Raw genomic sequence first — 15,038 nt, forward strand, 5'->3', positions numbered from 1 at the left:
TCACAATTGACGGCAAAAAACGTTGTATAGCTCAACTCCCGTTTGAGCTATTGACACCAAAATTGAATCAGGATCTGTACCTGTTAGGGACAACATATGGACCAAATTTTGTCTGATTCCGCCAGTTACTTCCTGGAGAATAGCAATCGAGCAAAACTCAAAAAACGTCCCATTGCTCCACCCCCCTTGGAGGAATTCGCGCCAAAAACCAATGGGCACAAGTTCACATAAGGGCACATATGTGTACCAAATTTCGTTCGATTTCATGCGGTAGTTTTTGCTGTAGAGCGGCCACAAAAAACTGGTCACACACAGACGCGACACACACACACACACACACACACACACACACACACACACACACACACACACAGACATTTTCCAAAAATAGTCGAAATGGACTCAGCACACCTCAAAACGTTCGAATCCGTCAAAATTCGAAATTCGAACATTTGCACGAATCCAATACTTTCTTCTATATATTAGATATAGAAGAAAGTAAACTAGTATGTTGTGGCCATCACGAAACTTTCTTCTATATTTTTCTTTTTTTTTTCTGATCCCTCCCCATGCTTGACGAGGAAGCAATATTCCCAACAAAAACAAAATGACACATGCAAAAACTTAACGACTATCCCAGTGTCTGAATTATTGCAAAAGCAAAGCAAAGAGCGAAAATTGAAAGTTATTTTAAAAGCCTTGCTTGAATGAATTACAAATATTTTATTTGTTAACAAACATAAGATGGCAACAGTTAAAAATTTTAAATCTTTGGGATAATATTTCCTATCATTTCCATACAATTAAAATCACGAGAAATACGCAGACGACAATCTATTACGATTTATCTTTCTTATTGTTGCATTAATAAAAATATTTTTATTTGCAAAAAAAAAAAAAAAAAAAAAAAAATCAACACCTCTTGGAGCGATCGGCGTCAAAATTGAACCAAAGCCTGTTTACATATGGATTCACATATATTCCAAATTTCAACCAGAACGTAGCATTACTTCTTGAGATAGGGCACTCAAAATGGAAAAAAAGAACGGGTGATTGAGCTACCCCCTTTTTAGCTGTTGACACAAAAATAAAATCAGTTCTTATACCCACTAAGGGCTACTTGCCGATAAATTTTTCTTTCATTCCGTTCATTATTTCTTGAGATACAGTAGTCACAATTGACGACAAAAAACGTTCTATAGCTCAACCCCCGTTTGAGTTATTGACACCAAATTGAATCAGCACCTGTTCCTGTTAATACCAACATATGGACCAAATTTTGTTTGATTCCGCCAGTTACTTCCTGAGGAATAGCAAGCACGCGTAACTCGAACAACGTCCCATTGCTCCACCCCCCTTGGAGGAATTCGCGCCAAAAACTAATGGGCACAAGTTCACATAGGGGCACATATGTGTACCAAATTTCGTTCGATTTCATGCGGTAGTTTTTGTTGTAGAGCGGCCACAAAAAACTGGTCACACACAGACGTGACACACATACATACACACACACACACACACACACACACACACATACATACACACACACACACACACATACATACACACACACACACAGACAGACAGACATTTTCCAAAAATGGTCGAAATGGACTCAGCACACCTCAAAACGTTCGAATCCGTCAAAATTCGAAATTCGAAAATTTGCACGAATCCAATACTTTCTTCTATATATTAGATATAGAAGAAAGTAAAAAGGTTACTAAGATTGTTTGTACTTGTTCAAATAATGTTGAACTTGTTCAAATAATTTCAACTTTCCAAAAACTTACAGTGGCTCCAAAAAGTATTCGTACACTTACGATTTTCAATGAAATACGCCATTATCGATTCGTTAAAATTAATATTTTGGAACGGGTATTTAATTGTAAGATCTATGATTTATTTTTTAACAAAACTACGTGAAAATTGTTAATAACATAATAAAACTTGATTTTTAAGAAATCAATAATCAAAAAGTGCCAGAAACTTGATCTCATCAAAGTCTTCGTACACTTTGAAAAAATGTCAAAAAACTAGTAAATAATCTAACTTTTTACTAAGTTATTATTTAGTAGAATATCATGCAACAGCTTTTAAACGTCTGGGAATAGATTTTATTGGTTTTTTTTTCTTTTCTTTCTTTCCTTTTTTTTTTTTTTTTTTTTTTTGAACAATTTCTGAGTAAGTGTTCAGCCGCACTTCGAGTCTTACTGTTTCTAATTCGTTTTCCGTTTCAATAGTGTATTTTCGTAATATATCCACCAGATATCTCCAAATATGTTCTATTAAGTTTAAATCTGGCGATTGAGGAGATATTTCTAAGCTTAATGACAATATTTGAGGCACCAAACGCAAACGTGTGCTTCTTATCGTTATCTTGATTAAAAAAACGAAGTTGTTTCCGATTGCCAAATTTTGGGCTAATAATTTAAAATTGTTTTTAAAAATATTTCACTGAACAGCATGATTAATCGAAAAGTTTCAAACTTCCAAATCCTGCACCCTCACACAAGAACACCTTCACTGTCCTGATAGCTGATCCCAACTTAGTTCTTTAGATTTAATTTCTCATTTTTTTTTTTTCTATTTACAATTATGCAACAATTTAACCTAAAATGTTGAATTTATTTTTATTTTTAAGTAAGACGTTGTTCCAAAATGTTTTGAGCTTATTTATCATTGATTTTACGGCGGAAAACGTAAGCTTTCTGTTTTTCGCACGAACAAGAAAATTTCTGCAGGAAGAGGTCCCATTTAATCCAGCTAATCAGAGAACTTGGCGAATAATTTTAGGGGAAAATTAAACGAAAATGTTTCATTCAATTCTGCAGAAATTTTTTCATCACCAAAAGGTGTATTTTTCATCATTTTTTTTAACTGTAAATCTCCGATCACGCTTTGTTAACTTTGCATTTGACATTTTCTTACCTTGTTTTCGATCCTATTCTTGTCTTTAAAGCATTTTATCAAGCACTTCACAATAGAATGGTATAAATTAACTAATTTAGAGACATTTCAAACCAATTTACGCTACTGAAAGAGAAAAAACATCAAATTTCGAATTGTGTTTTTGGTTTATGCGCATAGCTGCCATTTTAAAATAATAAGCAGAATATTAGGGCATAAATAAACAAAAAATTAAAGCCAAATGACTTTACAATGTGTCATCACAATGCAAAAATAATAAAAAAACAACTTATGATAATTTTAATCATGAGTTTATTCGAAAATATTTCAGTGTGAGATGACTTTTGTGGCGTATTTTTTTCTCTGAACCTTCGTCTTTTGACAAATTTCAAAAATCAAATCTGGCAATATTTTGAAAAAAACTACTGGGTTTTATTCAGAATGGCATAGGAATATTGTGAAAAAAAAATGGACGTCATGTTCGAATTCAGTTTTGCGTTATTTTGATTTTACTACAAAATTTCAAGGTGTACGAACACTTTTGGGAGCCACTGTATCTCATTTTAAGTTATCTGACCCCTCAGATTATACTTTAAGAAGTTACAGTTATTCTTGTTTTTTGAGCAATCACGATTGCTTATTGCTTTCATTTGACTGTTTGGATGTGCTATCATTTTATTTTCCCGCCAGCACCCTCTGCAGCACCACAGTCGACCGGCCTAACGATGCTGCTCCTCTAGCGAAAACCATCTCCAGGTAGCGTCAATGTCCTACACTTACACGCATACATACACGCACGTACAAACAAACACATACACCTACACAAATACACAAACACATACACACACACGCATACATACGGACATATATACACACACCTACCCACACACTCATGCCTGCACAGAGACACAAACACATATGCCTACACACACATACACATTCCCCCCCCCCCTACCACAAACACTTATACACACAACTACCCATACACTCATGCCTACACACAGATGCAAACACATATTCCTACACACACATACACATCCCCCCCCCCCTACCACAAACACTCATACACATATGCCTACACACACATACACATTCCCCCCCTACCACAAACACTCATACACATATGCCTACACACACATACACATTCCCCCCCTACCACAAACACTCATACACACAACTACCCACACACTCATACCTGCACACAGACACAAACACACACGCCTACATACACACACACACACTCGTGATTGCGAAAAACATAATTTGAATTCCAAATGTCAAAATTCAAATTAATTTTTTATTTTTTTGCTTTCTCAAAACTACGATTTTTTCATCACTTACAGATATATTTTTATGCCAAAATTGTTACCTTTCATCTATTATTGCAGAAAAAAGCCAACAATATTTTATACTTTCTATCAAAGACTCAAAGACTTTAAACTAAAAATTTATCTGAACAATATAATATATAGTGAACAATTCATTTTAACACATATCCAACGTTCTGTTTTTCCTCCCTCCTGTTTCATCCATTCCCTTTTTTCTAGTTCTCAGAAAATAAGAAAGTCTTCTAAATGCTACGCTATCGAAGCCTCCCCTTTCCTCCAAAATTATTACAAAGCGCCTCAAATTTTGTTTTCAAGGCTCAATTCCCTGAAAATTTCTGGAAGAGAGTCCTTTGAATGCCTTGCCCTCCAACAACATGGGAGATTATGTAATATTCCGTTTTTGGGACTTCAATTTCAAAAAAATTGCTGGACCCCTAACGCCAACAAATATGATCCACAGTCGCGTTTTTCAGCAACTACAATTTCGAAAAAATTAAGAAGAAGAAACCTCTGAACTTTTTCTGATTACATCATTGAAAAACGCTCTTTATTAGGACTTCAATTTTGAAAAATTTCCAGAGTAGAGCCCTAGTACAGCCTTTTCCCCTGCCATCATTGAAGGTTGTCTACAATTACGTTTTTAGGACTTCCAATTCGAAATATTGGGACGGAGATGTAAATCGTTCGAAAAATCGATCGAGGACAATCCTTCGAGTCATATTTTCACTAAAGGCAACAAATATGGTATATAATCGCGTTTTAAGACATTAATTTCGAAAATTTTTCAGGGAGGGTTTTCAAACCTTTTCTCCCCTTAACATTATCAAAGATGACCTATAAGTTCGATTTTAAAACAAGAATTTTGAAAATTTTCCGGGAGAGACCCCAAACACCTCTATTTCTACGTACTCATCTTCGAGTACTAATCGACTCCTTTTCAAAACCAGAAGTTTAATCACCTCATTTTCTCCATAAACAATTGTATATATACAATATTCAATAACAGATGGAAGCTTCGAATCCAATTTTTTATGGGGGAAAACGTTTAAAAGCCTCCCCCCCCCGTCACCCCCTAAAAAAATATTTTCTGGTTGCGCCTCTGCTTCTACCCCTTAGATTCCAGACACTTCTTATACTGTGTCCCAGCTCCCCCAACTTCTACAAAGTTCCTACGCCTCTGCCTAGCCCCTTATGCCTAACTCTCCCAACTGTAATACCCACCTCCCTTACCATCCAGTCCCGCAAAATTACACCCCTAGTTTCTAGTTTCCCAGTCTGGCTCCTTATTTGAAACTTCCCCCTTTATCTCTGGAATATTTACAGTATCCTCTACTAAGGCCCCTATATATACGAGCCGACGCATCAGTTTACCATTAGCCATTTTGGATCGGAGCGCATGTTTGAGTGGTTGTCCTTTCTGGCGAGTTATTGCGTTTGGTGATTATTCACTGTGAGCAATTAGTGGCACTTGAATTGTTAATTAAATAAAGTATTATTTTCGGCAAATTTGGTGAAATCCGAAACTTTGCTGTGGTAACCCAAGCAGTGCAACAGTGAAAATTCCGATCCAAAATGGCTAAACTTAAGCTGATGCGTCGGCCTATCTATATAGCGGCTCTACCCTCTACAACTGACCCACAACCTAATGCTAACTGGGCTTCCAAAGTTAGCATCCTAACTCTTAAATCTGAGAGTTCAGCAAATTTTGTGCAAGTATAATCCTCCTCAAAAGCAGACTCATCCTGAGTGCTTTAAGATATCCTCAGAATAAAAATAACTTAGATGTCTAGAAAGTAAGCAAACACGTCTTAAGACAAAAATTTTATTTTTTTAACAAAATTGCAAACATAATAAAAATTTTGTACAATAACAATGGTTTTATCATATTTAGTAGCAGCATACTCTTTAATTTGTAAACAAAAATTTTAAATAAAATTACAAAAAGGTAATAACATTTTCAGATATTCAATAACAGATAATCATTAAAAAAAAGCAAATAAAACTTTTAAAAGAAACTTTCATTTGTACTGATTTACTCTCAGAAATATGAGAAAATTTTAAAGGATTTCAAAATTTGTTAAAGATACTAAATGATTATGTTGAAACTTCTTTTAGTGCAAACAACAAAAATAACAATCACCAGGGGTCTGTCCAGGATTTTTCACAGGGTCCGTTTTTTGTGAAAAATTAAATAATTTTGAGAAAAATGAATAAATTTTGTGAAAAATCAAATAATTTCGCAAAAAAAAAAAATTTCTTTTTTTGTTAAAACGAAATTTTATAATTTAGAGATGGCACAAACTGCGTCAATTAAACTTAAAGTTGAGTGTTTCCCTCTTCTATGTCGAGAATATCATTCTGGAGTGTTTTTCTGATATTTGGCGGGGAGGGGGGGGGGCATCGCTCTCTCAAGTATCAATATTTATCTACCATTCTACATTATGTTAAATTGTACTACAAATATTTCTGTCCAGTATTTAAAATAATTGTAACAAAAAAATAAGTGAATAAAATTCAGAATAGGGTTCAGCATTTAACTTTGTGACCCAAGACACTCTTAAAAAGCACAGAATTTCGTTTAAAACTTATAAATTCCGTGACTTTAACAAAAATAAAAAGTTATTTTAATTGTTTACCTCATAACAAAGCGTAATAAACATCAAAAATTCGAAAAATCGGATTCCGATAGCGGATGCAAAGAGATCGCCATTCTCAAAGTGAAGGCATCAAAAGTATAAAAACGACTTGTAAAAGAAATATTTTTGATAAAATTATTATAAAATTGCATTTTAGAGTCCTATGATAAACATTTCATTAACATCTGTGGACACAGTTGAAGCAAAAAATAAATAAATAAATAAATAAATAAAATAAAATAAACTATCTATTCAGCATTTTAATTTTTGTCTCATAACAGAAAATGGAATTTTGCTTTAAAAACTTGAAATGAGAGTTCAAACAGAAATAGAGACTTTTCATTTATTTGCATCCTAATAAAGCGAAGTCAGCTCGAAAAAAGGAACAAAATATGATTCTCATATCGGATGTTAAAAGATTGCATTTTTCAAAATGTAGACATCTAAAGAAAAAAAAAACGGTAATTCAAAGAGTTTATTTAAAGTTAATCATCCTTGTTAGCATCGAAAAATCAAAACCCATATAATTTTCTCCCAAAATAACAATTAAACATCGCCCTGCACCGTAAAAACGCAAATATTGACAAGTTAGTAAAATGATGAGAATATTTTCTAATCAAGTCATTATAAAGGTTCAACGCCAGACGCTAAGTGGTGATAATTTTGAAGTTGGTAACCCTATCTGAAGCGATCATATTTTCCCCCCACCCTTACTATGCTTTTGCAGTTCTAAGTTCATTTCGCAGATACATATTATGATTGTTTATTAAATCATGAGCGGGGAGAAAAGTGCTTACCAATGCCTTTTCAGATAAGTTTACAACAACACCGCTGCTAATTAGCAGTGATAAAACAAACAACCATTATATTTATTTGGCAGTAGCAATTATTTATCGCTTGCAGGAGCATCGCAAGAGTGCCGATTTTTTTCTTTCAAAATTAGCCGATTTTGTATAAGCTGATCCCTCTAATTTGACTTCAAAAAAGGTTCCAAAAATTTTCGGTTTATACAAAGAAATATGCGTTATTTTGCTTTCAGATTTGCTCTTTCAATAAACAATTTGTGAAAGATCCGATCTTGTTTATCAGAATTTTGTGAAGGGTCCGTTTTGTTTGATCGGGATTTTGTGAAAGGTCCGTTTTGTTTGATATATATGACAAATATCCTCTGGCCAGACCCCTGTCACAAATTATAATATAATATTCTAATTATTCATTTAAATAAAGCAAAATAATATAATTTAACAACATATCAAAGAAAAAATTGCTCAAACTTTCATGTAAAAGCAATTTACACATTTTGACCGGGAATAAACTTGCTTTTAATAAAAACCTTAAATACAAACACTCACTTTCTTCTTTCAAGAATACAAAAAAATCATACAAAAAATTTTAAGAATGCATGAAAGAAAGGCAAAATGTCTTTTTTATTTTGAGCAATCACAAATTGCTTCCCTTGACCAATATTGATGTTGCTCTGATTTTTCGGTTTATCATGCGACGTTCAACGAGAGAAGTTTAAATCATCCAGAAAAAAGGCTGGAATTAAAAACTAAACAAGCATGATTTTCTCAAAGACTGGAAACATTAACATTTTGCCTTTCTACCGTGTATTCTTCATTTGAATTTCCCCATGTTAAATTTGTTCATAAGGGTACATAAATTAAAGGCGAAACATTTCATATGTAAACAAAAGATGATTTAAAATAAAAATGTAAACCGTTTGGACATTATAAATTCTAATGCAGACAACACTAAAATAAACTGATATATACTAACTATACAAAAAGGGAAGACAATTCTAATGAATTTTGGATTAGAAAGCAAAATGCTACTTATATAATTTGCTTTATATGTAATAGAATATAACTGGAAGGAAAAATTTGTGAGGAACTTTCCAATATTTAGTAAATGCGATGATCATTGCATCAGAGTGAATAAAATCGATAGTTTATAACTGTTGACAATATTGATTTTATATTTTATGCAAAGTGATTTTACATAAAAATTACTAATATTTAAGCAATAAAAGTATTGATTAAATTTCAATAGGTTTTATTTATGTACATAATCAGAATGTTTTGAAGCAATAATTTCTCAGAATTTAGAGAATAATACTAATCGAACTTGTCTGAAATACTAATTTCTTGCATCAAAAAAGTCGCAGAAATTGTGAACATTTGAAGAAACACATTTAAAAGCAAGAAATATTAAATATATCTTTAAATATTATGCAGTAATTTCTTGACATTTTAAAATTAGAATTAGGTTTTATACAGAATATGTTTAATCTACTGATGAGGCAAGTGTTACATTCATTCATTTGTCCATTGACACTAGTTTGTAACATTTACGCAGTACAATTTTGGAAAGATAAATATAGGTCCTGAAAACAGAATTCCAATACAATTTTATAACTGATAGGTTTCTTATTATCTGTTAAAACCAACAAGGGATTTTTCAACTTCATAACAAAACACATTATTAAAGAACATTTTACTTAAAAACATCATTGTATGAAACAGTATTCCATTTTTGATGGAAATTTAAAAAAAAAAAAAGTAGTTTTTTCATGTTTCATCTCAAAAAACAGATCTATTCTCTGTTACTTAAACCGATAACAGATGAGACTATTTTTGAAGTAATGATTTTAATTCAAATACAGTCGGACCTCCATATATCGAAGTAACAAAACACCAGGAAAAAATAGATATATAGAAATTTTGATATATAGAGACAATCTTATTTTATCATAAAAATCTCTTAAAACATTAAAATTAAAACTATGCGACCCCTAAATAATGTGCTTTGTCACGCAAGAATTGATTTCTCTACTTCACTAGTCGATGTCTCTGCATACAAATATGGAAAAACCACAGCTAACTCAATTTTGGGGAAAATGAGACCTATGCCCTTTCTGAAATAATTGATTCAATTATGGATCCTAATAAAAAGTTAGATTTCATATTTTACCAAAATTTTTTTCCATTTCAAACTTTTTATATCTTAACTCTGCATTTTATTTTGGTTATATTTGCAACTGGAAGTTATGCATCTAGGACTAACGGTCGCAAAAAATAGCGGTCTTGACCGTTAAACAGGGACATGCTGTATACATACTCTAAATTGTTTAACAAACACAAAACATAGAATCATTTGCCTTGGAACACAATTTCTGCATAAAAATTTAACAAATCACAATTAAATCTCTAAGAAGGCAATGTCTTTTATAAATTTTATTAAGCTGCACCAATGTCATTATTAAAGTAAAAAATCACAAAATATTTTTATTAAATAATCAGAACTAAGCATTAAAAGTAATTAATTATCTATAATTCATGGTAATTTAAACACTGCAACTGCCACAAAACAGAATAAATAAATCAAGCTAAAATTGCTTAAACTAAAGATTAACACCAATAAATAAATAAATATTTTTTTTTCTTGAAGACCAGAAATTTAACATTGTTATTATTCTGCAAAACATTTTCAAGAACTTCATAGCAAAAACATTCGTCTGACAAAAACAAAAATTCTTCAAAAAAAAAACACAAACATAAATAAAATCCAATTTTCAGAATAAAACTTGGAAACAAATTTCAGTTAATGCACAAATAAAATACAACAAAAAATATTTTCAGTGCATTAAAAATATATAAATTTTCAAATTAGTTAGAATACTTGCAGCCATAACTAAACTTTATACAATAGTATGCTTCTTGTATATTATCAGTTTAAATATTGTATAAAGTTTTGAAACATTAAGACTTTTTATTGCTTTAATATAATACCCTGCAAGATAATGATTGTAAGTCTACTGTGTATAAAAAGAGGGTTGACGAATGATAACAATTTTAGCTCTATTTTTTAAGTCTATGAATTACCAAATTCTACCTTTTCTCTATAAAGAATGAATTGCATTGCCCTTTAATGCTTAAAATACTTCATACACTTTACTGTGTGAGACATATAATGGGACAATTAAGGACACTGATTCTGAATTTGTTTGTCCCATTACAAAAGTGGAAATAATTCCAATATGTACAAGAACTTGTGCATTTTTAAAATGTATTTTTACAGTCATGAGAAAAATGGCACTGCAAAAAAATAGAATTGAAATTTCAATGACTGATTTTAAGAGAACTTAATTTTTAAGGTAAAAAGGAATATATATATACAAGTTTGAAAGCAATAAAATTTAAATTCATAACTTTCAGAAACAAAATATATTAATGGAAAAAGGAAAGACAAAAATACAGTGATGCACCCAATGGACATAAAAAAAAAATGTGACATGAGCAGTTTTTTTTTTTTTTTTTTTTTTCAAACAATGATTAGCAACCATGAAAATAAGGACAAAAAATAAAACACTAAATGTGTAACACATAAATAATATTTAATCTTTTTGGATTTAGATCACAATGTCTAAGATTGCTTATATACTTTGCAAAATTACATGCTTAGTGATAAATTTATTTGTTTTAAAGCTTGCCAAAAAACCTAAAACTGCTGGATAATTCTTGGATAATTCTTGATTTCATCCTTTTCTGAAAAGTTTCAATCCCAAGTACCTCAAAAAGTTTCAATTCTAATTTATGATACAAATATCTTATATTTTTTTTCCAAACATTAGGGAAGAGTCAGGAGGAATGGGGAAGAGGTGTATTAATGCTGGAATAACATATGAAATATTATTTCTAGCTTGCTTAGTAGATGTACCAGTAAGAGTCTGAAGCTGCTACATGTACTTGTAAAAGCAAAAAATATTTTTCACTTTCATTTCGGCATGAATACACCTTTGTCCCCTTTTTCCCTCACATCCTACCTCCCATTTCTCCCCTAGTGAAGAATCACTTTAATTTTCACACAAAAAAAATGAAAAGAAAAATTAATTGGAATAAAATAATTGCCTATAAGGAAACTATCAAAAACTTATATTTTAATCTTGATTTCAAACATTTCAGGGATTAATTGCTCATATATTTACATAACACACAAAAATACTCGTAGTTTTAATTAAATTTTAGAGTTCACTCTCACTAATTTCATTCATTTTCATTCGATATTGAAATTAGAATTAATTTTTATTTTTCTCACATTCTTGAGAGGTTTTTTTTTTTTTTTTCACTTTAGCCTTTCCAATTTCCAAGCATTCTTGACTTCTCTAAGCATTCGTGATTTGTGAAATAATTACGTAGGTTTTTTTTTTTCAAGCTCCGTTTTCGCAGTAGGAAAACAAGGTGAGCGGCAGGTGGCTGGTTTTCGTACTAGGATACTGCATATACCTCTCTCCAAACACTCAGTTACTGTCGAGTCCAATCTGCTATTTTCTGTTGAGCAACAGACACAAAAACATGGCTGTCTCTATCGAGTCTCCTGCCAAGTGTAAATTGATAAGTGTTACAGTGTTGCCAGATTGGGGTAAATTTCCCCATTTTGGGGAAATCTGGTGCTCTCTGGGGAAATTTTGGGGAAATGGGTTTTGAGGGGAATTCTTTGGGGAAAAATTTTTTTTCTTGCCGAAAACCTGGGGAAAAAGAACCTTGGGGGAAAAAAGAATTTTTTTCGTATTCAGATTCGCGTCAAGAAGTAGTAGTTACATTGAATCTAACAGCGTTGGTTTAGCTTTGCTCAACTTTATGGAATTCGCTTTTCGCATTATGTGGAATATTATGCTACGGAATTCGCATTAATGTTCTGCGTTAGTACCTAGTTGATATGTGAAATAGGTTAAAATAAGTGTGATGAAGAATGTTCTTGGATAAATACAAAAATCATAGTTTAAATGTACATACAGAAACAGAGTAGTAAATGCAAGTAGAAAAAAAAACCTTTGGCTATTTCTTATCTTTGGGTCAGGCGCTTATGACTAGTGGCACCCTCACGGCTTTGCCCGTAGTATAAAATTAAAAGGTCTTTTGGTTCCCCTGCATATTTACAAATAATGCATGATGAATTTCTCACCAATTGGATTGCCCACGTTACGGTTCCACGTTATGATAGCTTGGTAATTTACTCGTCCATCTTATGATAATTTTGCTCGGGAAAAATGGAATAGAAAAAGAACAAAATTGAATTCTGGAAAAATCGCTTAAAGGTGCATTCCCCATGCTACAAACTAATCCTTTGCCAAATTTCATGAAAATCGGCCGAACGATCTAGATGCTATGCGCGTCACAGAGATCCTGACAGACAGAGAATTTCAGCTTTGTTATCAGTAAAGATAAAGATGACAAAAAAAGCAAAAGTGAGAAGAAAAAAGAATGGGGAATTTTATAAGAAAATTTGGCTATTTGGGGAAAAATTTTATTTTCAAGAGACAAAAATATTAGAGGAAGTCGATTCATTTTATGAAAATATTAGTGGAAAAATAATTTTTGAATTCGGGGAATTTTGATAGAAAACATGGCTTTTTGGGGAAAAGTTGGAAGAGAATTGGGGAAATCTGGATTTGACCATCTGGCAACACTGAAGTGTTATTCGTTTTTTGTAAGCAGAAAATAACAGGGCAGCGGAAATTCATTGAAGAATAAGTCGTGTATATGGAGACAACTTAATGAATGCTGGTGTTGTTCATAAGTGGTGCCGAAAATTTAAAGAGTGCAGAACTAATGTGCATGATGAAGGGGGTCTTGGACGCAAAGTCTGTGGCTACAGATGACCTTGCTTAACGAGTAGACAAAGTAGTTAAGGAAAATCAAAGATTCACGATAAGTGAATTATCGATGCTATTTCCAGAAGTTGCAAGATCGCCCCTACATTTTATAGTTATAAAACGGTTGCGCTACAGAAAACTTTGTGATTGCTGGGTCCCTAAAACACCGTCAAAAATCACTTTCAATCATTGGAGGCAAAGTTCTATGAGGAGGGTATCGAAAAGCTTGTGCTCAGGTACGACAAATGCTTAAACCTTCAAGGTGATTATGTGGAGAAATAATATGCATTGTACCTTACTTTTGATAGTAAAATCTTTTTTGTATATTCACCGGTTTCTTTTTTATAGCCAAACGGAGCTTGAAAAAAAAACAACCCTCGTACAATTAAAAACACATTACAAAAATGTACAACGTTTTAAAAATAAAGAAAATAACTTCACTGGAGAAAAGTTAGTAATCTAAATGGTATTTTTTAAATATAAATATTCATTAGATGTTAAAAACAGCTTTGAATATGTATGAAAACAATCTTGTCGTATTTGAAAGCAAGTAAAACTTCAAAAATTAATATGAGGGATTCTGGATGCAACACTGAAAGAAAAGAAAAAGTAAAATTCCATATCTATAAATTTTAAAGTGTAAAGAAAATAAAACAAAAGTAAATTTATCACATAAAAATGATTCATACACCAAAATATGCATGGAATAACTGTTGACTTTTTAAAAGAACCTTCAAAATTATTTACATCCAACATCTCACTATAATCATTTCAAAGACACTATTAAAAAAAACAACATGCAAATCTACTAAACAGTAATGATTGGATTAATAACAAATCTAAGCAAAGATATTTATTTTTACATGTTGAAATTTAAATAAGCTCATTATAGTGCTTTGAAATATCTTTAAAATAAAGTGGTACTAAGTGTTAAACACAAAAACTTATCAAATCATTGTAGTTTCCATAAAGAAGTCATTCAATGTCAATTAAAACCATTTAAAACTAAAAGTCACTATCGCTTGTCATCATCTTCTTCATTTTCTTCATCTGTTGAAGTATTGCAACTCATACTAAGTTCATCTAAACTACCAATTGAAGGTACTTTGTTGATTTCTCCATCAGAACAATGTTGGCTAATGTTTCCATCCGGAGAAGAATGTCCAGTATCTGGTGTGGTGCTACTGCCTCCGGTATAATGGTTGCACTGATTAAGACCTTCACATGAAGAGAAAAAAATATATAAAAAGCATATCTTGCATTTGTTTTGGACAAATAAAAATGTTTTACAACCAAGAATTGCAATTTTTAAACAAGTTTTTTAAATACTTTTTTCAAATCCTTCTTTTTAAAACCTTGATAGTTGATTGACTACTCCATGCTTCTAGACTATAGTTCAGCATAAATTTCACACTATCGTTTCAGATTTTTTATTCACACTGAATATCAGATGAAAAGAACATCTAAGCCTAGAGCAAAGGAGAGTCAAAGGGGACACTATTCAGTTGT

At 31.9% G+C, this 15,038-nt stretch overlaps 1 protein-coding gene across 1 annotated transcript in view; it reads right to left on the bottom strand.

Annotated features, from left to right (window-relative positions):
- Positions 1-10,419: 10,419 nt before the first annotated feature.
- Positions 10,420-15,038, bottom strand: part of LOC129234577 (homeobox protein PKNOX2-like) — a 60,794-nt gene continuing 56,175 nt past the window's right edge. The window contains exon 10 of the mRNA XM_054868599.1: positions 10,420-14,747. Within this exon, the coding sequence (XP_054724574.1) occupies positions 14,545-14,747 (203 nt within the window). The 3' untranslated portion in view covers positions 10,420-14,544. The remainder of the gene's footprint in view (positions 14,748-15,038) is intronic.

The sequence above is a fragment of the Uloborus diversus genome, chromosome 1, assembly GCF_026930045.1.
Source record: "Uloborus diversus isolate 005 chromosome 1, Udiv.v.3.1, whole genome shotgun sequence".
NCBI classification, from domain to species: Eukaryota; Metazoa; Arthropoda; class Arachnida; order Araneae; family Uloboridae; genus Uloborus; species Uloborus diversus.